General features: G+C 40.1%; 2 protein-coding genes across 12 annotated transcripts in view; both read left to right on the top strand.

Moving 5' to 3' along the window:
* The window catches only part of LOC116038581 (homeobox protein Hox-C10a-like), a 133,358-nt gene that overhangs the window by 60,807 nt on the left and 50,629 nt on the right, over window positions 1-21,922 (top strand). For 6 of the 11 annotated variants that reach the window (XM_031283104.2, XM_031283097.2, XM_036007928.1 and 3 more), the window contains exons 1-2: window positions 17,322-18,227; window positions 20,035-21,373. In XM_031283104.2, the coding sequence (XP_031138964.1) occupies window positions 17,516-18,227; window positions 20,035-20,312 (990 nt within the window). In that variant the 5' untranslated portion in view covers window positions 17,322-17,515 and the 3' untranslated portion in view covers window positions 20,313-21,373. Of the gene's footprint in view, window positions 1-8,980; window positions 9,087-17,321; window positions 18,228-20,034; window positions 21,374-21,922 lie in introns of those variants that run through there. The other 5 variants (XR_004898952.1, XR_004898950.1, XR_004898949.1 and 2 more) reach the window with 2 other exon arrangements.
* On the top strand, window positions 6,224-9,931 carry hoxc11a (homeobox C11a). Its single transcript, XM_031283132.2, has 2 exons — window positions 6,224-7,599; window positions 8,981-9,931. Exons 1-2 carry the CDS (start codon window positions 6,870-6,872, stop codon window positions 9,211-9,213), a joined length of 963 nt encoding a protein of 320 aa, XP_031138992.1. The 5' UTR covers window positions 6,224-6,869; the 3' UTR covers window positions 9,214-9,931.

Genomic DNA, 21,922 nt, shown 5'->3' with positions numbered 1-21,922 from the left:
GAGGAAAGTGTGAATTTAAATTCACAGGTGCGATAATTTGCATAATTTGTTTATACAAATGTATTTTGACAACGAGAAAATGAGTGTAAGCAACTAAACCACTCACAACATTGAGCACAGCGTGAATCGTGTTGGCTACCAAGATTAAATGATGCAAGCGGTGGTTTGTGTTTTTACAGGCAAGTTAGGTGATTCCTGTGTAAAACGTGGGATTATTTGGCCTGAATAACATGGCAGTCTGGTCTTTGAATGATGCCAAACGGATATCTGAACATGTAGTTTTAACTTGAACTTCAAACCACACGTATCTGCTGAGGTTACGCGTGACTATTCTGTATATCCTATTACTTCAGGTATTTCTGTCCTTTATTTTGCTTTTGCTTGTGACAAATAATCTTGTGCTGGAAACGTCCAACAAACCACTTAACAATTTGACCGCGTCTTTACCTGCCATCCAGTCTCCCCAAAAGCTAAAAATGTTTACTGCACGACAGCTTATATTAGTTTTCGCTTGTTTTCCCTGTCTGCATTCAAATTATTATATATAGCATCACTCTATACAGGATATAAGGAATTAAAAAAAAATACTCAAAAGAAACCATTGCGGAAAACCTCAAGGTATTTAGATTGTAAAACAGGATGGAATCTCAGTTGGCTTTGCAGGTCTTTACAATAGATCTTTCACTGCTCTTGAGCACTTTTGACTTTGAGACTGGCTAAATCTGTTTATGGCGGCCTGTCTCCGCGTCCCAAAGGTCAGTGAGCTTCACAGTGCCCTTCGCAGAGAACTTGTGTGGCATGTGGTCTACGTCCCCCGCCACCCCTCTGCCGTTTATGGTACGAAGCTGGCTAGAGAAATAGAAAGCAATGTTATTCCTGTGTGTGTGTGTGTGTGTGTGTGTGTGTGTGTGTGTGTGTGTGTGTGTGTGTGTGTGTGTGTGTGTGTGTGTGTGTGTGTGTGTGTGTGTTGGGGGGGGGTGTTAATGTGATAGAGAAAGAGAGGATAGGTAAAATGGTTAACATGGACGATTCATATCGTTTCACTCATTTTAGAACTGTTATATATTGATTTTGACATGATTTGAAATGAGTTCTCTCTATGAGCTCCATTTTTCTCAAATGTACTATCTTATCAATTTGTTTTTCAATAGCATCGCACGTCAGACAACCCCTTAATACGGGGTCTGGAAGTTTCATTGCTGCCTTGAAGGAGCCTCTTGCAGTTGATGGAAAGAAACATCTTGGAATTGATTAAAATTGATTGACGCCGCGATTGCAAATCGGTACCCTTTTCATTTTTGTTTATTGCAGCCTCATTGTCCTTTTTCATGTTGTATTTTCGAAATCGTAACAATCTAAATAATGTGTTCAGCAGTCGTCAGCACCTAAATCTATATTATTTACACAGTATTATTTAATCTCGGTTTTTCAATCGCTGTTTATCAACGTTTTGAATACATGTGTTAATTTCTCTTGTTTTTGCTGTGTAGTATTTTGGGGGTGGGCTATCCTCTCTAGGCCGACGCTGAATGTCAAGTATGCAGCACAGAGCTGCACAACCGGCGGTGCTGCTTTAAGCTCTTTCAATTTAATTCAAGATTCAAGAAAATTCTATGTCACCTGTTTAAGTTTGTCCTATATTGGTTCCGTGCACATTCAGTGTGCTGGACTTGTTTTCTATAAGAATATTCATATTTTCACATGCAGTTTCTGTGTTTAAAGGTCTAGCTCTGAAGAAAAGTTTGGAAAACCTGCAGCTCAGACGGCAAGGCAAACAGTAGTACAAAGTGTTTGAGCAGGCATTTCAACGATATGTGAGTCTGTAGCAAAGCTCAGAGCTTCTATTTTGGGTCCACATACTAAACCACTCTTGTGCAAAGCCAGCGCAAACTAAAATAATGCATTTTGACCCACGGTGCGGAAAGAACCAACCAATCCGCGCGTCGCCTCAATTGAAATAGATCTGTTCTAAATGCAGGCTGAATTCGCACTGATTGGACATACATAAAAAAAATAAATGTTTTGCAATTTCAGTCACTTATTCCATGTGTCACCTAATTGTCCCTCTGCATGCACAATGCCTCACATTTCTTCCGACAAGACGTTGGTTACAACAGACAAGATTTGACCAAATAATATAAGAAATGCCATCGAGTGAAACCCTTGGATCTAAAGTCGGACAAAATATATGTGTATAATTACTGCACACACGCAAGGTATGTCAAAATATAACCACACTGAGATTGTGTTATCATGTTGTTATTATCACCAAACAAAGTACATTACCTGTAAGTCAACAAATTCCAAAACAAACCATTGCGCAATGGTTCACAGGTCGTGCGTAATGTTGTGCAGTCTTGTGCGTAATTTCCGAAACCTGGCAGAAACCGTTTAATTAGGACAGTTAGTCAACCCTGAATTGTTTTCCAACACTGGGCATATTATCCCTGCTGATTTCAAAAGGTGATTCAGATATTTTAGAAGATTAACTGTGCAGATAATAGAGGTCTAAAGGCGCCTAAAAATATCTTCTTGAATAGATCGGCATGTGACAGGCCATAGCCTCAAGTAAATTCTGCACAAATGCTCTTTATTTTGACTTTTGTAGAGTGGTATTAACCGTGAAACTAAGATTCCCCCAAGCAAAAATATCATACAAGTTTATTTTTATCTGATCTATAATTTGTTACAGATAGATACAAATCCGTGTGTTACTGTCCCTCTGCCCAAAGGACTTCAGGTTTTTTCCAGGACATCTAAATAACACAGGAGCTAGAGCCAGCGGTCAGTATTGGGGGATTTCTTGAGATGTGAAATCATTTAATACTTCTAATAAAAAGTTAACACATTGTTGTGAAAGCTTTATGTCCCAGTGGTTGAAAGAGAAATACACTCTGGAGATTGCTCTAAATGTAACGGCAAAAACACATCCTTATCTTGTAAGCTATTGTTGCCACCACAAACGCTTCACGCTAGGTGCATTCACTGAGACCTCAGTAAAAAAAAAAAACAAGGCTCTTTAGTGTTGCTTGAAACTGTTCGCAGCTCATACAGCCAAGTTTAACTGCCCGACTTACATCCAATTAAACTTATCTAGGCCATGAGGGGACAGTAATATGATTACACAGGCTTCCCACATTTAGCCTTGACTTCAGCTAACTGTGCAGCAGTGTCTTGGTGAACTGAACCCATTGTGTGTGTCTCTCTGTGTTTGTGTGTGTGTGTGTGTGTGTGTTTGTGCTTGAGTGTTGTATCATTTGGCACAGGATTTATCGACGCAGAGCCAAAACACTGCAATATTTAGCACCATTTTTGAACTGAGAGTTCTTAACAAGAGGGTGACACCTAGGTTAACCATTGTAATTATGGTGCTAGCAATACATAGCTTAAATTCCACAGACACAGTCGTAAAGTGTGTACTCCAACAGTGATATTTAGGCAAAGAATGACAAATCTTCTCTTTAGAACTCTCAGCAGACCATTTTGACTATTACTCGGAGTGGATGGGACATAACATTTACAATACTCTTTGTTATTGTATGAGTCTTTATAAGATAGAATAAGTAAGACCCTTTTGCGTGCAAACTCTGCATACTTAGCCTGCTCATTTGGTGCAACCAAATCAAACTTTCCTGGGTCCTATTGCTAGCGGAATATCAGCTGCTGTGAGTCCATCTAGGGAAATTAACACATGGTAAACCTTATTTTTTGACTGATGGTCTGAGCACACCAAGGCGAGAAAAGCCAGTGTTTAAACCATCGAAAGGCGGATATTGCCAAGTGATGGACATTGACTGGTCATATTTTGTCACATAATGACAAACACCGCGACTTAAACGCAGTCATTTGAAGTACTGTGTAGTATTTAAACTATTCTTTTGCATTTTTCAGTCGTCTTGATTAGCAGCCCTGACTTTTGACTTTTATTAGTGCATCACTTATTCATACCCTCACATTACTTATTTATACCGCGCTAATACGCATCATTGAAATGATTATGATGAGGAAATGATTTGACAATATTGTTTTGGACTGTCTGCCTGCTGAAAGAAAAGTGTGTAGTTTTTATTTATTGTTATGAGACGTTTCTAATTCTACAGATGATATCAGAGTAATGTTGACATGCGGAACATTTATTATAGGCCAATTAGTATGGCGGGTTTTCAGGTTTTAGGAAATTAAAGCCCGGCGTTTTTTTTTTTTTTTTTTTTTTTTTTTTTTTTTAAATTACACAGTGTAGCCTACTATATATATATATTATACTGTTAGAATAGGCAATGACATTTTGATGTGCGAATTATTATTATTGTTATGCAACTACAAAACACTTATGCCGCAGCATGTGTCGAGCATGTGCCACAGGCCAGAATGTTTATACAAATATTTCCATAGCTGCGGTTGTTCATCCACCAAAAATCACAACAGTAGCAGTACGTCACAGGGCACAAATACACGTATATATTCTTGTTGTTTCATACCGTTTGTCACATTCACAGTCTTTTATTTTGATTATTTGACTGAATGTTAATCCTTAAAATAATGTTAAAACACATAATTTGAGATTTTATTAGGCTTTTTTAGTGGTCTTAATTGCTACATTTCTTAAATGGACACCCACAACCAAGTTGCAGAAAATATGTTATGGTGTTCGGTGTGAAAATTCAGCTTTTTTTAAGTTGCAGAATATCTAGTTGCTGAAATCCAAATTCCTCTCATTCTCAAGGTTTATGGTTTTCTATAGAACAAAGGGATTAGCGTTACTACAGCCATACCGAGTTTTATGGAGGACGTAGAGTGGATTTTAGTGGTCAAATTCAAGTGCTGTGTCTGGACAGCTGTCTGCTTTCTTTGTACTTGGATGCAGGATGCATCATGTGAGACAACCTTTTGTCTGTAGGGGTAGTAAACAAGCTAATGCCAATGCCACCTTTTTCACAAATACGCCTGCAATGGACTCTCATTTCCAATGCTGAGGTCTGATGCTGCTGCTTGTTCTTGCCCTTGCTGTTGAAAATCACCAACGACACAAGCTTTGTTTTCCATTTTTTTTAAACAACACAGGTGTCCTCTAAGTGATTGTAATAGAACCCTAGTGTTATTGGACTATTGGATAATAATTCAAAAGTCTATTGCAATTCAGGAAGTAGACTATTATCATAAACAATGGGCCATCATATTAATAGATAGTATCAGTTAGTCTATAAAGATTCGAAGATGGCCCTCAACAGTATAATTAAAAGTTTACAATGACGCAGGAAAGAACACGCAGGCGCATCTTTTCTCCAAACCATTCATTTATTACATTTTACTAAAAAAAAGTCGACATTCTGGTAGAAAATAAAATGATCATAGCAGCTTGGAACATCAGCTGGGACTTATTTAATTTTAGAGGGAAACGTCGGATACATTCCCTCTGCTTGGTCAATAGGCCCTGTCTAAGTAGCCTAAGTAGCCGTTTACAAGAAGACTAATTGTTGCTCTTACTCTGAAGCTTATAGAAAAAAGCTGCAACCCAAAACATTTAATTTAATCAACTAGGGATTCCACTTAGAAATTATATCCCAGCATATCAATTTGAATTTTTTCCGCATAAGAGGCTCACACATAGCTGTGATTTTCTGGGCGGTGTTGTCAATAACCACTCCAAAGTGAATAGTACTGAATCCAGCAATTTGAGGGGGAGTAATTACGTTATTTTTTTTTATTTTTTTTTAGAGTTTGTGTTTATGTCATCAGGGGACATTTCCCACTGGAGGAGATGCAAGGTCCCAGGGCTTCACTGGTAGTACTCCTGCAGGAAGTTGGGATCCAAAGTCAAAGGGACTAATGAGAGTGAGCCGATTACTTTAGCTTGCACAGTCAACATGCATGCTGTGTATCCTACATTGCCTAACCGTTGGTTCATCTTCATTTTACAACATAATTATAGTCGTGCACCGCCAGTTTAGTGAAGCAAGGTTTTTATGTGGTGAAAGAAAGAAAAAGCTAAAGAAAATGGACGACGAATTAATATGTTGCGTCATTTTAAATAGATGAACCCGGCTCATCCACACCTCTGTTTAATAATCATGTGTGCATCAGACTCGTGGAGCCACTATTAAAGAATAAAAAGGATAGATATAATAATATAACCCTAGTGAAGAGTTATCTTACATATTCACATACAGTGTAAATGTCCTGGGGAATATTGTGTGTGTGATTTGTTAAACTTTTTGTTTCGTGGGATTTCTTTTTATCGGGTTGATACCTTCTTTGGGCTACATTCACAGCGACTGCTGACCTGTACTACCTTCTCAGTTCAGATTTTGTACTGTTTGTAACAGTGTCAGTGATAATAATAAAGTATTAAAATTACCAGTAGTTGAATTGTGTGGGATATGGATAACAATTAGCATTAAATAATGTAATGAATTAATTATAATTTAATATTGGTAATAATAATAATCTTACCTGTACATTTCCATAACACTATGGATGTCACTGAGTGCACCTCTGCAGTTTGTGCTATGCCTGTTTAAGGAGCTGTAGCTGTTTAGCTAGCCTACCACCAGCCCATAAACATAAACACACACAGCACACATCTCTTTAATTGTCATAAGCCAGCAAACAGGAATCTGTTACTGGTTTTCTTAGTGCGCCTGTGGTGTTTGAAAATTATTCGTTTGAACCTCCTCGATCTTACCTAAAGCCAACCACTCCTACACATCCAACTCTTCCAAATTGATATATGACAATATCTACTTTCGATCACGTGTCTGCGGGGCGACTTAGACGGATTGCGCGTCATCTCGCCTTCCCAAATTTTCCCCTTCTGCTGCAGCTCGTATCCAAAACATCTATCTATAGTACGGAGTACGAGAGAGCGAAAGATGTTTAACTCGGTGAATCTGGGCAACTTCTGCTCCCAGACGCGCAAAGACCGGACATCCGAGTTTGGGGACAGGACGGGCTGCGCGTCCAACATCTACCTCCCCAGCTGCACCTACTACGTCCCAGAGTTTTCTGCCGTGTCCTCGTTTCTTCCACAGGCCCCGTCCCGGCAAATCACCTACCCTTATTCCACAAATCTGTCTCAAGTACAGCCGGTACGGGAAGTTTCATACGGCTTGGACCCTGCTAGTAAATGGCACCACAGAAGCAATTATGCATCGTGCTACTCGGGAGAGGATCTGGTGCATAGGGACTGTCTTCCACCATCCACCATGACAGAAATGCTTATGAAGAACGAGAATGTGTACAGCCACCACCACCACCATCACACCCATCCGGGCTCCAATCACCCCTCCACAGGTTTTTACTCCGGCGTGGGGAAAAACAGCGTCCTCCCGCAAGGTTTCGACCGCTTTTTTGAGACCGCATACTGCAGCAGCACGGACAATCAGTCAGACAATTGTTTACAAAAGGGCGAGGGGGGAAAGCTCGAAAGCGACTCCCAGCAGCAGCAGCAGCAGCAGCAACAGCAGCCCATAGCCTCTGTACTCGGAGCCCCGGAGCAGGAAAAAGACCCAGAAGATGAGGAGGAACATACAAATTCAGGCTCATGCACTTCTTCCTCCGCAACAACCAAGGACGGCACCGCCAACAAGAGCAGCCACTCGAGTAGGTATACCGAAGCTGTAAAATGGGGGAAGGTTAAGGGGACTAGCCCGGTGTTTTGTCGGTCAGATTTTATGTGGAGTTTTATAAGCATTCAAAGGATTTTATTATAACCCTACAAAGCTCTTTCTTGCAACGAGAAGAATTTTTACGATGGGAAAGCGCTTTGAAAAAAAGGGGATGTTATACACAGACGCTTCTATGGTGAGAGTCTGTGAAATTTTTAAGAGAGAGCTATTGTGACAAATGTTAACTTTGATCATGAACTTGCGTTGGGCATTTTAAGGGATTTTCTCGTTGGGCTGTCGAGAGTAAAAACCAATTGGGCAGAACATTGCTTTTGGCGTCTTGTGAATTTTCTTTAAGCACTGGGTTTCCCCGCAAAAGACATGCTGCACACAGTATTACACACTTTACGGTTAAACGCATTCCTCTCTATCTGTCTAGATATCTATTTTGATATCTATCTAGGCGATCGAATGACAGATTAGAACCGTTTCCTCCATTTACAAGCAGGCAGTAAATGAATCATTGGTAGAGAATCAAGTGATTTGCCTCGTCCATATATGGAGAGAATGCTAGGTCTGCAATAACTGCTATTTCCTCAGTAGCCGCTGAAAAAAAAAAAAACTTAAGTCCAAATACATTTCCTTTTGCATTTCACCTCTCTACTAATGATTTGCATGTGACCTTGGCATTACTGTTAACTTGAAGGACCAGAATGAAGTAGAATTATGCTTAATTTAATTGTCTACATTGCTGTTATTGCAGCACACATATCCCATTGGTGTTTAGCCTCATGTACATTGCATTAGCTCAGCCAGGCTGCAGATACAAGCTAACTGAGGCTGCCCCTCTTCCTCACAGAAAACAATAAAGAAATCTATTTCCCCAGTCACCTGTTTGATAAGAAGTTATAGGGCCACAGAGGTCTGCATAGTCCATTGCAAACATGGGCGATGCATTTCAACTCACTGCCAAAAGATTGTGTAAATTGTTAGTTTAGCTCCAGAGGAATGTGACGCATATAATGCGGTGAAATACTTTTGTTGTTGTATATTTATAACAGATAAACACGTACTTAGAGCCTGTAAGTTGATATTATTTCCTTCAAGCGATTTGGACATTTAACACTCTTTATGGCTGGTTTATCTGATAGCCTCAGCCACTTTGCTTAATGAATGTTGACTGAAATGTTATCATTAGCCTACTAATGCCATTGAATTATTAGCATCTGGTGAGCCTATAGTCCCCTCAGCACTAAAGCCTCCTTTTGTCCTTTTTTGTAAATATTATAAATACATTATTGTTATTAATTCATGTGACGTTGTTGCTTTTTCCCGTTAAACTCTGATTTAATTTCCAATTTAATTTTTTTCTTCAGGCACTCCTCGCACAAGGAAGAAGAGGTGTCCATATTCCAAGTTTCAGATTCGAGAGCTGGAGCGGGAATTCTTCTTTAATGTTTACATCAACAAAGAGAAAAGGCTTCAGCTTTCCCGAATGTTAAACCTCACCGACCGCCAGGTTAAAATTTGGTTTCAGAATAGAAGAATGAAAGAGAAGAAGCTGAGCAGAGATCGCCTCCAGTACTTCTCTGGAAACCCCCTATTGTGAGCAGGAGCAGAAAGTGTCACAATCTTGGTCAGTGACATTAAGGCCTACTCTTATCTCATTGAATTGTAATCGTGGGCATAACCATTTTCTAAAGGAGCCCATATCACCAACAGTGCAATGTTAAAGTGGACAATGGGAGTAATAGGCCTGCATGGGATGAAGTCGCCATTTTCGTATTGCCCCACGGGCGACGGTGAATTTCTAGCTGGTCCCCAGAAAGGCCTTCATGGTTAGAATAATCATTTATACCTATGCTGTTCTTGAATATGTCTCTATTTATCACGATTCTCCATTGTGTTTATTCTATTGTTCATATAGACATTCTTGTTGTTAAAATATCAAATGTAACAACCAGTTTGAATCCTTTTTGCGCTGACAACTTTTAGCTCTTCCCCGTTCCTCTGGTCTATGTATATAGCATATCATTATCTAATTATTTCTCGACCAGAGATATGAACAAGTTATAGCAAATCTCCTGGCTACATTTTTCGCCATTAAGAACTCTGACGTCCAATCTGTGAAGTATATCCCCCTGTACAGAGCAGCCTATGCAATGTGCATTTGTGACTGTAAATAGGCGTATATGTTGAATTTCCTTTCCCCTATCCCTGCTGCTATTTTTCACTACACTGCCCATACAACTTTAACAGCTTTAACGCCAACACTCGTTAAATTATTTGCTTAAAACATTGGTGCTTTGGATTCCAGAGAGGAGGAACAGATTGTTGGCCTGTGTATCATTAATATAATACATATGAAATAAACAGAAACGTATAGGCAAAACTCAACGACTTTGTGCTTTTTGTGCTATCATTATCACAATTACCATTACTGATATGCATTTATTTTTGACAGTTTGCTGTTTTTGCTCGGTCGTGAGTCAGAGATTTTTTGAAATAGCAAATATCTCATGAATGTGTGAATAGCCTACAACTGTTGGCCTACACACATAACATTAGCACACTTTCAACTTGTGTTAATGGCCACTTCATGATGATACACATATTTGTTGTGGTAGATTTGGTGGCGGTTGTGGAACTGAGGAATAGTGTCGGCGGGCCTACACTTGTCAGATTTTCGGCTATTTCAAGGTTACACCACTCTGAAGGATCATGTTTAAATTTTAGCAAGCGTATTAAACGAAGATAGAGCTCAGATCTTAGAAATGTAGAGACAGAGAGTGGACTGATAACCTCTTTTAGTGCCCACTAAATGGAATCGCCACTCTTGTAGTCTAGACACTGCCATAAAGACAGAGGCACTAAATGGCTATTTTTTTCCTCTTAATTGCACCGTCTGTTTGGGGGGAATGGCGTTCACTTCCGCAGTAAATAGTAAACAAGCAAGCCTTGATGCCCGAAGGGGAAACAAACTTGTCAAGAGCTTTCGACATGAACTCGATCTGTGTAGTCTGTAACAAAACCCCCTCCCCCCTCTGCACACAACCGTCATGTCCACCATTCTTGTAATCTGGATATTGGAAACCGCAGCAAATCCTTTCTACAGTAGATATGTTTTCCCCTGATTAAGTTGATTTATTTAGCCTATTTATTTATTCCTAAGATTGGGCCTGTCAAAGATCTCGTGGGATTCTAATGCGTTGCTGTTCAGATTCAGCTGCATATGAAATAATAATAGTCTATTTGTCAGAGCTGACCGCAAACCTCAGCCTATTTCAACACATGCTATGACAAAATCATTGTTGACTAATTGGGCCACATGTTAGGAGTTATAAGAAGAGATAGCTAGGGGAAAGGAAATCACAATTATTGGCAAGTTCTTTTTTTTCCAAATGTGTTTAGCGTATGTGTGTTTCGTATGTGTTCCCCAACATATGTGCATAATGATTGCACGTGTGCATTAACTACAATTTATAATTAAATGTAGTCTTTGAACTTCAATAATGTCAAAGCCTTCACCTTTAACCCGCTGCAATAAAGTGGAATCAAGGAGCCCCTTTAGCCCGGAAATGTGTGCAGCGGCGGAATGAGCCAATGAGAGTGAGTGGGAACAGAAAATGGAATGTGTACAAAGACCAACTTTGACCCGTTCGCATTAAACTACAGCAGGTAACTTTGCCAGCTTTAGCACGCCCAGTAAATACACTTTATTGTCCTTGTAAAATGTATACGTTTTCACGCATGAGACGTTTTAAAACACGTTGGTATAAACTGTAGACCTATATTCGCATTCTCTAAAGAAAAAAAATTGTCGTAATGGGTGGTTCTGTAAGTGCGAAAATGACGGTGTGTGTGAGTCAGTCCATCCTTTGAGTCCTGATACTTTAGATGTGATTCCTGCTCAGGCTGCTGTGCATGGATCAAAGAGGTTTTACAGTGCAGACTATTGCACGGTTTGTATTTACTTCTGAGTGTTTACTTAAGGTGTGGGTCGTTTGGTTAATGTTGGGATCGGGGTTAAGGTTCTGCTCAGGCTTTACGTTATTTTAATGTAAAGAAAGAGAAGAGAAAGGGGAGGAAAACTCTCCTTGGTTGTATCCTTTTGGTACATGTATTAATAAATAAACTTGGCAGGTATTCTTTTTACCGGAATTGAGATCAGGGTTAATCTGCATATGTCAGTGTAATATCAGGAAGGACAGGGGGCCGTTCTGGCAAAAGAAAGGCGATGCACACAAGCGGAGATCAAGGCTATAGGAGCCCCTCTCTCGCCACACCCACCAACCTTGGCCCTGGGACGGTGACGTGAGTAATTTGTATGGTTTCTCCAACACCCAACGTCACTGACGGAGAGAGCTGCAGAGGCTCCTGCTAATGTTGTCTATCAACCACACGGGGGCCAGGAGTCTCCGGCCTCTGCACGGTTTTGTTTCCTCAACGGGAGCTTGAAAACGTTTTCTGAGATGGATGCCTCGAGGTGACATCAGAGTAGTATTATTAGTCGTAGATACGTCCTCTTCGTGATGTGTTGTGTGACAGATGCACAGTCCACTCCGCTGGAATGCGGCTCCTGCCATGTCTCAGTCTAGCTTGGGTGTTGTGGTGAAGGAAAATGGCGGCGTGTTTTATGTAGATGAGGAGAGCCATGAGGATGTAGCCTGGTACCATTAAAATGTATAAGGAAAATTGATTAATTCAGCTCCATAAAGTCTGAGGAATTGTTTTTGAGGAATCTCAGTTTTTCGATCTGATGCTGGAAACTATCAATAAGACTTGATTTTATTGTATTCCTGGAATACAACTAGGCCATAAACAAATAATATTTGCTTCTTGAGTTCAGGGAAGAGTGTGTATTTATGTTGAAAGTTGTGAGATTATGTCAATAGGCCAATAAACCTAACTCAAGTAGTATGGCAACAAGGAATACAGCGTTGTGTACTTACTGAATGACACGAAAACTTTTTCTTTGGCAATAAAATTAACAGCTATATATATATATATATATATATATATATATATATATATATATAAAAAGCTAGAAAAATAACAAAAAGCAGTATATATATAGCCTATATTAAAAAATCTGCAAACGGTTTAAGTGCTTTTGATACTGTTTTTGTAACATTTCCAAATATTTTGTTGCGTATTTAAGGAAAGTATTTAATCTAACAGTTAGAACTTTGTTATTGTGTTTTTAATTGTAATGTATTTACATTACAATTAAAAAAGGGGGTATGGGGCAGTAGGGATATTCCTGTTTTTTTCTCTGCACATACTAATCAAAGGGTTATAGGCTATTGAATGATTTTATACAACAGTGTACCACTCGCATCTCAGCACCTATCCTGTTCTATAGGGCCATAAAACAGTTCGACGCTGTAAAACGAGCTCCTGCTATTGCTGCAACCGAATAACTCTCAAAACGCTTGAATTTACATGCGCGCATTTGTATGGTGCTATTTATTTATTTATTGTTGCCACTGAACTTCGTGTGACTGTAATTCATAGAAAGTTTTTATTTCGATATCGTGGCTGGTGTGTGTTTTGGTGTGGTCAGGAGTGGTAATAATGTAATACTGCTGTACTTTGATGGCGGTTCTGGTTTTTAATTAAAAACGTACATAATTCTGACACCATAGGTTTGCAGTTGCCCATGGAGTGGACAGCAGCATGAAAGAGAACACAAAGCAGAACCTCCTCACGTCCAACTGGAATGATATTTCAAAGTGGCTGCCAGGAGCAAATTAGTTGTGTCGCCCCAGTGGCTCCTGATTAGTACAATAAGGAAACCCGCTACCATGCCTTCTGTCCCGCAGCATTCAACACCCATACCTGTTTGCAATATAATAATAGCCTCCAGGTTTGCAATCAATTGGACGACAATTTAGTGGCGAAAGTGCTGGCTGTACTTTAGACAAGTGTAAAGACCGTGGTAAAATACAATCTCAGTCGTGTGTGTGTTTGTGTGTGTGTGTGTGTGTGTGTGTGTGTGTGTGTGTGTGTGTGTGTGTAGGCAGGCCTATGGCCTATGTAAAGAAATGCATGCAAGCTGAGTATTTTACCTGAAAGTGACTAAATGATACAGGGTCTGTAAACACATGCAGAAAGAAAATCACAGATTTGTAGGAATGTCCCTTTGGAAAACAAGGTTGCGTTCGTGTTTCCATGAGAGAAATAGACCTGGATATACAGTACAACAAATAGCAACAGAGTGCCCGATTTGTTATGGCAGCAGAAAGGAATGCATGCGCAGTGAAAACTTAGTGAATTTCTGTTTTGTTCTTAATACTCATATATACAATAGGTCGAATAAGCCCATTGCCCGACTTTAGGCTATTTTGCCCACTCGTAGGTCTGTAGCAGCAATGTGGCTTTTGTCAACAACTGTTTGCTTATGTGTCATAATACTATGTTTACTGCAGAATTGCGTGTGACAGGCTCAGATCTTCTGCCACTGTGTGCAATGATAATATCCATTCTGTACTGGCAGACTCATGTTGCAAAGTCTGTGGCATTATAACGCACATTTTTGCACATTGTTCGGTCTGTGACATCAAAATACTCTTAATATGGCGCTGCCAGGTCTGAAACAATACTGACAGTGACATCACAATACTTATTTAATTATTCTGCCAGGTATGTGACATGCCCACAAGACTACTTTTCTCCCTATAATTGCAGGTTTATCTATTTCTTTCCCTGCACTGCCAGGTATATGAGATCATAATAGCAGGTACAAGGCGTCACAATGTTCTCTACGTCTCTTTGAAATGTAAGCATTACTTAGAGCTCAGTGCTCCTTGAGAAGTTGTATATAATTTGTTTTTATGTGCATTACTTTTTTGTGCTCGGCTGAGTTTGAGGTAGCCTGCAGGCTATAGGTGTGAATGTGTCATAAAGCAGTTTTTGTATGTGTCAGCGGTGTGAGTTTGTGAGGTGGGCTATATGCCTACATTAGGTGTGGTTATTAATGAGTCCCTATGAGGCAGAGCGTGCGTGTATTAAAGAAAGACGCAGTGTGAAAAGAACATCCTTAAGCCTTTATTGCAGGATTTTCCTGTTCTTGGGTGAAAACTTTATTCTTCAAAATGTAAATTTTTCACGAACTAGGCTACATAAAACTTTAAACTTGCTTGCCAGTTTATAGTTTAAAATATTAACTTTATAAGGGTTTCATGAGCCCAACATGGACTCCACACATACGATCACGTTGTCCGTCCGTGTATCCTCAATTAATTAAAGGTTTTCCATCTATAGCTATGAATGGCCCTATGTCTTTCATAAATGTGCGGAATGTTGGGAATGGAAAATGACCACAAAGACACCGTTTATCGGTTATTTTGAATATTTATTTCACTCACTCACAGTCAGTGTATCACATGCAAATATGTTTTGTCTCATCTCGAAAAATCAAAGTACACTTGCAAATGCAAACAAATATTCAAAGACATACATTTGTAATAGAGCCTATCTTGCCCTTGCCTTTGAGAATGATTCTGAACTGAACACAGACAGACGGACAGGCGCGCGTGCACGTCTCGCACAAACCAAACTAGAGGACAGCCGCATGTGGTGAACTATTTCAACAAACATTTTAAACTGGCTAAACGCATGCTATCATTATCAGCATAAGCAGTCTTGAAATGTTTGCTATAAGCTGTTAGTAATACTATCTAAAATGCTGATGGACATAGTTTTGTGGCAGTCCTAAAACCTTATACGTGTTTGGCATGGTGCATTACTGCTGCCTCAATGAACATTTGTTGGAATTATAGAAATTACACATCTAGAAAATATTAAATTACTTTTTGTAAGCTTTGTGTATTTTATGTAAAATAAATAAACCAAACAATGTTCGACTTTAATGAATGTTGTAATAAACCGGTTGATTCTGTATGATGTTTTGTTTTAAAACTATATCGAGAATTGGTGAAGTTTCAGCAGCAGTGTATTTGTAGTCTTTCGAGTAACTGCGGATTTGTTTGAACTGGATGTCCTAAAGCGTACTGACTGCAGCACAGAAGACACAGGCCTGACACAAAACAACACATGACACACGGAACGAAGACAACTGTTTTTTTCACTGAACACAACACGGAGTGGGGAAATAAATGTATCATGTGGGTTAGAAACTAACTTCATTGTATTAACCCGAGCAAAATGCACAAACAGGTCAACAATTTACCCGAGGGCAGGATAATAAATGCAAACATTTTGAACATTTAGATTTGTAAACTAGGCCTATATAAGATATCACAATAACCTGTGTTCGCATGTGTTTTAGATTTAGATACGTTTAGTTCAGGTCAGTTTAAGTGTAACCTGTTCATTTAGTCATATTCACTGTATTCATGTTTCGCAATAGTAGGCCTACCTTCTAAATATCGTTGCTAGTTTCGGCTGCAGCATAGTATTTGTTTATGTTGTTGCTACTGACTTAGGATATATAGCCTATATTTTTACATTTTCACCTGAACGGGACAAATTTGAACTCTTACCATAATGTTGGCAACATCTTTGAGGAGAGAATGAGAATTTAGATTATTCAACCTTTGTTTATGTTAAAGAAAGTCTATGTGCATAAATACGCAATCATTTTAGTGAAAGCCATACTTAATTTACACACCAGCTCTTCTGGCCCACACGTCTGAGAATGAAAACATGAACAAAAACGTCAAGTTTACCATATTGAAAGCACATGTGAAGCATCAAGAAACATCCTGAAAATAATACAGGTTTGTGTATAACAATAGCTCAGGTATGCAATTAATTATTTATTAGGCTATAAGATATTTAGTTTTAAAAGTGAAAAAAGAAGAAACATTACGCTTGACGTAATTCAGTATAGGTTTCCTTGTACAACAAATATCCTTATAGGCCTAACATCCACTATACCAATTCCGCCGTCTAGTTAATATTTTGTTGCTCATTTCAAGAAAACACAGCCAAGTGCGGTCAATCTAGGTAAAGTGAACTAATCTAACTGATCTAATAAGATATAATGTGTTTGCTTTTTTAACGAATTCTGGTCTAATTCTGTTGGTAGCAGTGAAATAATTTTAAAGGAATATGCAATTAAACAATCGGAGGGTCAAAATAAAAGACCAGGCCTAACTAAGGTTTTAGTAATTGATGCACGGAATGTGTTTCTGTAAATCTACAAAAGGATGTCAGTAAAACGCATTTCGGAAGATATCACAATCTTAAATTTAGCAGGTCAAATTCAAAAGCGAACGTTTTAACTGCTGCTAAATGCTATTAACAACGTCAAGGGTTAAAACTTCGTCTGCATTTTGACGATTTTGTCAGTTAAAAAATCCTAAAGACGTTCACACATCTGTTCAGACTCCTTTGGGTAACACTTGTGTGTTCAGCTTACCTTGCTAAATCGGTGGCAACAACAAAGCAAATCGATGAAAACAAACAAAAAGAACAGACACCTCCACAGGCAGGACGAAAATGAAATCACATGTTGACCAAATTAATTTTCTTTAAAACATCTGAAATTCTGAACTTAAACCGAATTAAAATACTTAAAAGCCACGTAGTAAGTGCATAAAAAAATCCTGCTGCAGCAGCCTCCCTTTGTTCCCCTGGTGTGGGCCTGCTGTCTTGACTAGCGTTTGGCCGCTAGGTGGCGCTCTTGCTCCATCAAAAACCCTCAGTTTCCCCAACTTGACCGCGCTGACGTCACGTCAGTCTGGAGCATCAAGGCCACTTCCACGCCGCTATTGGTCTGAAAATCACATGACATGTCTCCCAGCATCCATAATTATGTTACTGATATTTTTTGCACCCCCCTCCAAAAGATGTCAGCATCCTACTGTCCTTATTCTCCTGGAGAAATCCCGTAGTTCAGACCGGTGGAACACCAAACGATTACTGTGTTGCCAAATGCAAAAATGTCATGTCCGAATAACATAGCGTCCGGTAACTTCCTGATGGATTCTTTAATGGGAGGATCATCTTCCTTCAGGGGTGAGGGTTATTCCAGCAACCCCGGGATGTACATCCACACAGCTGCAGAGTACGGATATTCGGTGATGAGAAACATTGGTAAGATTGGACCATCTTCCCTCTCCAAAAGAGACGAGGTTCCTCCGGGCAGTCTGCCGCTCAGCGGCTTCCAGGATGTGCCCTACCTGTCAACACAGCTGGCCACATGGACCCCAGGCTCCAAAACCAGTAGGGACGAACAACCTGTTGCCCAGTGTTTACAACCCTGCTCGTTTCCAGCGGGCAACGTCAAAGAGGAGGCGTTTTGTTGCCTCTACCAGGATGACAGCAATAAGGGGAAACAGACAACAGAGTCGGCCACTTACATCCGGCTCGGTGACAATAGCTGCAGGTCTGAGCAAACCGCCTCGTCCAGCGGCTGTTTCCAGGTGTACAACGGAGAGAGGCCGCAGCAGGACGACCAGCAGTTCCCCTCCGGCTTCTCTCTGACCCACTTGGCGACATCTGTTGAATCAGCATCAGAGTCGACAATAAGTTGCAGCAAATCGGCGCAGGACACAGCGAGAGAGGTTTCAAAGATAGATGAGAGTCAGAGCAGGAAGGAAGAGAAGGCCAAGAGTGACAGCTGTTCAGATAACTCGGACGGGGAATTAAAAGGTAGACGACTTTACCCCCTCCTTACTGACACACACACACACACACACACACACACACACACACACACACACACACACACACACACACACACACACACACACACGTGCACACACAGATTTTTTGCATTAATTCTATCAGTACTGTGTGTGCACGCTGTGTTGTGTCATGGCCCAATAATGCAGACTTGTGTTTCATCGCAGTCTGGGCTTTTTTTGGGGGTTTGGGCATTTGACAGCCTCGCCTAGCAGGGGTTATGGTGCCCGTGGCATTTAACACCTTTCCTTTAATGTGAGAATATGAGATGGGCAGTTATCATTGAAATAAACACGCTCACACACAACCACACACATATCACTCTCTCATTTTCTCTCTCTCTTACATGGGTCATTTACATTGTGAGACGTAACCATTTTTAACACAACCATGTTACGCAACCAATGCCGCTTTTGAGCCAACATAAAAATGTACGGTTTTGCTCCACTGTTGAAAACCTTAGTCATAATGCCCTGGCTTCTTGTAAACCTGAGGGAACATTTCTCACTATTATATGTTTCATAAATACATTTACACTTTTCTGCGTTGATGCAACGATAATTCAAGATAATTCAGTCCAGTTTTTACAACATAATTAGGCTATATAATGTGAATGTTTTCCTTTATGCTAACACTGGCAGCTTGATAACAATGAACCGAATTTGTATTTTTCCGTTTGACAAAACCACAAATAATTTTGATGTGTAAATTGACCGTTTAAACGGAATTTTTATTAAACGGTAACTATGGTTTGATAATATTTAAACACATACAATAATAATGCTAATTGTTGTTGTTATAATTCTGCCCCTAATAAATTGATGCTAGCTACAACTAATGTTATTGCACATCCCTGTGCCATTTGTCTTTAGCGCTTATTAAAATTAGATTCAGTTGTATCGTGTTATTTATGGATTAAGTCTCATAGACGACCAACAAGGTCTTTTATTTTATTTTAATTTAATTAGAGGATGTAGCCAGGCAATACCACCGTATTGTGTGCATGTTTGTGTGTATGTGTGTGTGTGTGTGTGTGTGTGTGTGTGTGTGTGTGTGTGTGTGTGTGTGTGTGTGTGTGTTTGTGCGTGTGTCCTACTGAATTAAATGTTTTAGTAATGATTAAATGTGGGTCACACACTGAGTGTTCACATTAGGGTAATTATTAATGTAATGTGTGTGTGTGTGTGTGTGTGTGTGTGTGTGTGTGTGTTATCCCCTAGAGTCTGCAACCTAATCAAGAAATTAACTGAATGAACTGCAGCAATGTGATTTTCCCTGCTATCACCAGCATGCCTTGTTTCTTTGTCTTTTCTAAATCTGGTATTATGCTACAGAGACTTCCTTTTGTTTGGGATGAACCTACAAAAAATTCATTTGGCTCCTGCTTGCAAAGGTAATAACATTTTATGGGAGTCTAAGGTCCAACACAGACAAAAGAAGTGCTTACGCGCCCTAGTTTGATTTGATCTAATTATAGCTGTACATCACACAAAAGCAATTTGCAAGCAGTAGGAGTTGTAGCGAAAGGTGGGATGTTCAGCGTTGTTCATTTGTTCAAGTGAGAGTCACGAAGAGTCCACTCAGGTAAATCTGTTCTTCTCACGTACTCATTTTGATCCAGATGAACGCTATTGAATGTACATGTGAGATATGGGCGTGTACATATAGCATCCTATGTATTAATGGATGGTATAAAGCTGCATATGATCTCTGCACAAAATGACTCCGGATTTGGCCTCAGTTGCTCATTGTTGTCTTTCTCTTGCTCCGGTAGATGATTTATTCGCGGAAAAGACAACGGGAAGCTGGTTAAAAGCCAAAAGTGGAAGGAAGAAGCGGTGTCCCTACACAAAGCACCAGACGCTGGAGCTGGAGAAGGAGTTCTTGTTCAACATGTATCTGTCTCGGGAGCGCCGCCTGGAGATCAGTCGAAGTATCAACCTGACCGACAGACAGGTCAAGATCTGGTTCCAAAACAGACGCATGAAGCTCAAGAAGCTCAACAGGGAGAGCCAAGAAAGGGAGCACAGTGCCGTTTATAACTATTCCTGAAGAGATTTCTACCTACACATGCATTCACAAACACACACATACACACTCATACACATGCACATACACATACACACACCCACACCCACAGATGCATAGACATTACAGATATAGACAGTCATGCATGTGTCATCTTATAATGCATTCAATAATCATTCATCAAATTTCTCTTTATGTGCACACCACACACTCACATACACATGGCGTGCCTTCCTTCCTATATGAACTAAAAAGCACTGCGACCCGCAGACTAGACTAGAGTTCCAGGTGAACCCTTGCAGCAGCATTGGAACAGTGAGGTGCTTTTACCTTGCAATGATAATTATAATATAATATGAAGCAAACGAAGGAGCAATCTCAAGCAGTCTATAAATAACTCGTGGCATGTAAGCAGTTTCACTTTGCTGTGCTATAGCCTAATGTACGTTTTGCCACTTGTGCAGCTTCTTCGTTGGTGTCTGTTGCTGTGGCATATTCTTCATGCAGTGTAATGTGCATGCACCAGACGATATTAAGCTATGTCATGGCAAACGATTCCAAAACAATAAAAGGAGGGGGAATTGGAAAGGTATTATCAACTTTGTCCTTCCCCTGGCATAGTGGTGCAAATGAGAGGGAGGGAGAGACACTGCGGATGAGAGAAGAGGATCATGGCAGTTTTAATAGAAGTGAGAGACCATAACGTTGATTTAAATATTATCCAGGTGACCACAGTAAGTCAAGGTCATAAAATTCTAATGTCAGGTTCGCCCTGGAAAGCGTTGGGGGTGGATTTTATGATCTGCAAATATAATGTGCTGCAGCAGTAAAGATGCGTTTAAAGGTGTGTGTGGAGGAGGGCTAATCCACACAGCAAAGACTGCAATGTGCAGGATCCAGCCGAGTCGCTGGGCTGGAAGGAGCAGCCGCCTCCACCCGGGATAATGGAGCAGGAGATAAGAAAGATGGTGGATAAAAGGGACAGCAACCGCGACGGCTGCAGGAACAATAATAACAACAGGCATCAGGGCAAACACGTGGATAACTAAACGCACCGGGAAGACTTCTGCAGGAGGCAACAGAAGGTAGGACTCAATTTTGTTTACGTAATATCTTTATTTCCTGTTTTGGAAAGTATGCCACATCTGTCAGGGGAGACTTTGCTTGACAGCTCGTGTGGCACGCATGGTGCACGCCTGCACACGTCGATAGTTTATAAGTTGTTGATCATTCAGCGTGCTGCTGGTTTCCGTTTTCTTTTTTACTGCAATCAGATTGCTGGTTGCTGAATATTTAGCATTATGTTTCTGGATACTTACTGTGACTGTTTTTTTCTGAAGTTTTGCTTATTTTGAACAGTTGAATAAATGGTTGTGCTGCGCTGCTAAATGCTATTAATGGAATAAGTACAATAGCATATTAATATGAGCAAACAAGTAAAGCCATGCCGGGCTAAAAGTTGTCTACAGGCAGTGATTAGAAAGTAGTTTGATTTCAGCCCTAGTAGACCACGTTGTTTTTTATTGTGTTGGTACTCGCCTTTTCTCTTTGTGCTGAATGGTGTTAATCCTCTCTTGGCTTTTGCATGCATTGTCCTTTCCATGGATTTTAACCCTTTTGCACGAAGCTGAAGC

The sequence above is a fragment of the Sander lucioperca genome, chromosome 12 (assembly GCF_008315115.2).
Source record: "Sander lucioperca isolate FBNREF2018 chromosome 12, SLUC_FBN_1.2, whole genome shotgun sequence".
Taxonomy (NCBI): Eukaryota; Metazoa; Chordata; class Actinopteri; order Perciformes; family Percidae; genus Sander; species Sander lucioperca.
Note: the sequence above shows the minus strand (reverse complement) of the source record. Positions and strands in the feature narration are given on the sequence as shown.

Excerpts from the sequence above, each read along its gene's own strand:
- hoxc11a (XM_031283132.2), top strand. The coding sequence starts at position 6,870 with ATGTTTAACTCGGTGAATCTGGGCAACTTCTGCTCCCAGACGCGCAAA. Across the intron at positions 7,600-8,980 it reads CAACAAGAGCAGCCACTCGA|GCACTCCTCGCACAAGGAAG; the intron begins GTAGGTATACCG and ends TTTTTTCTTCAG.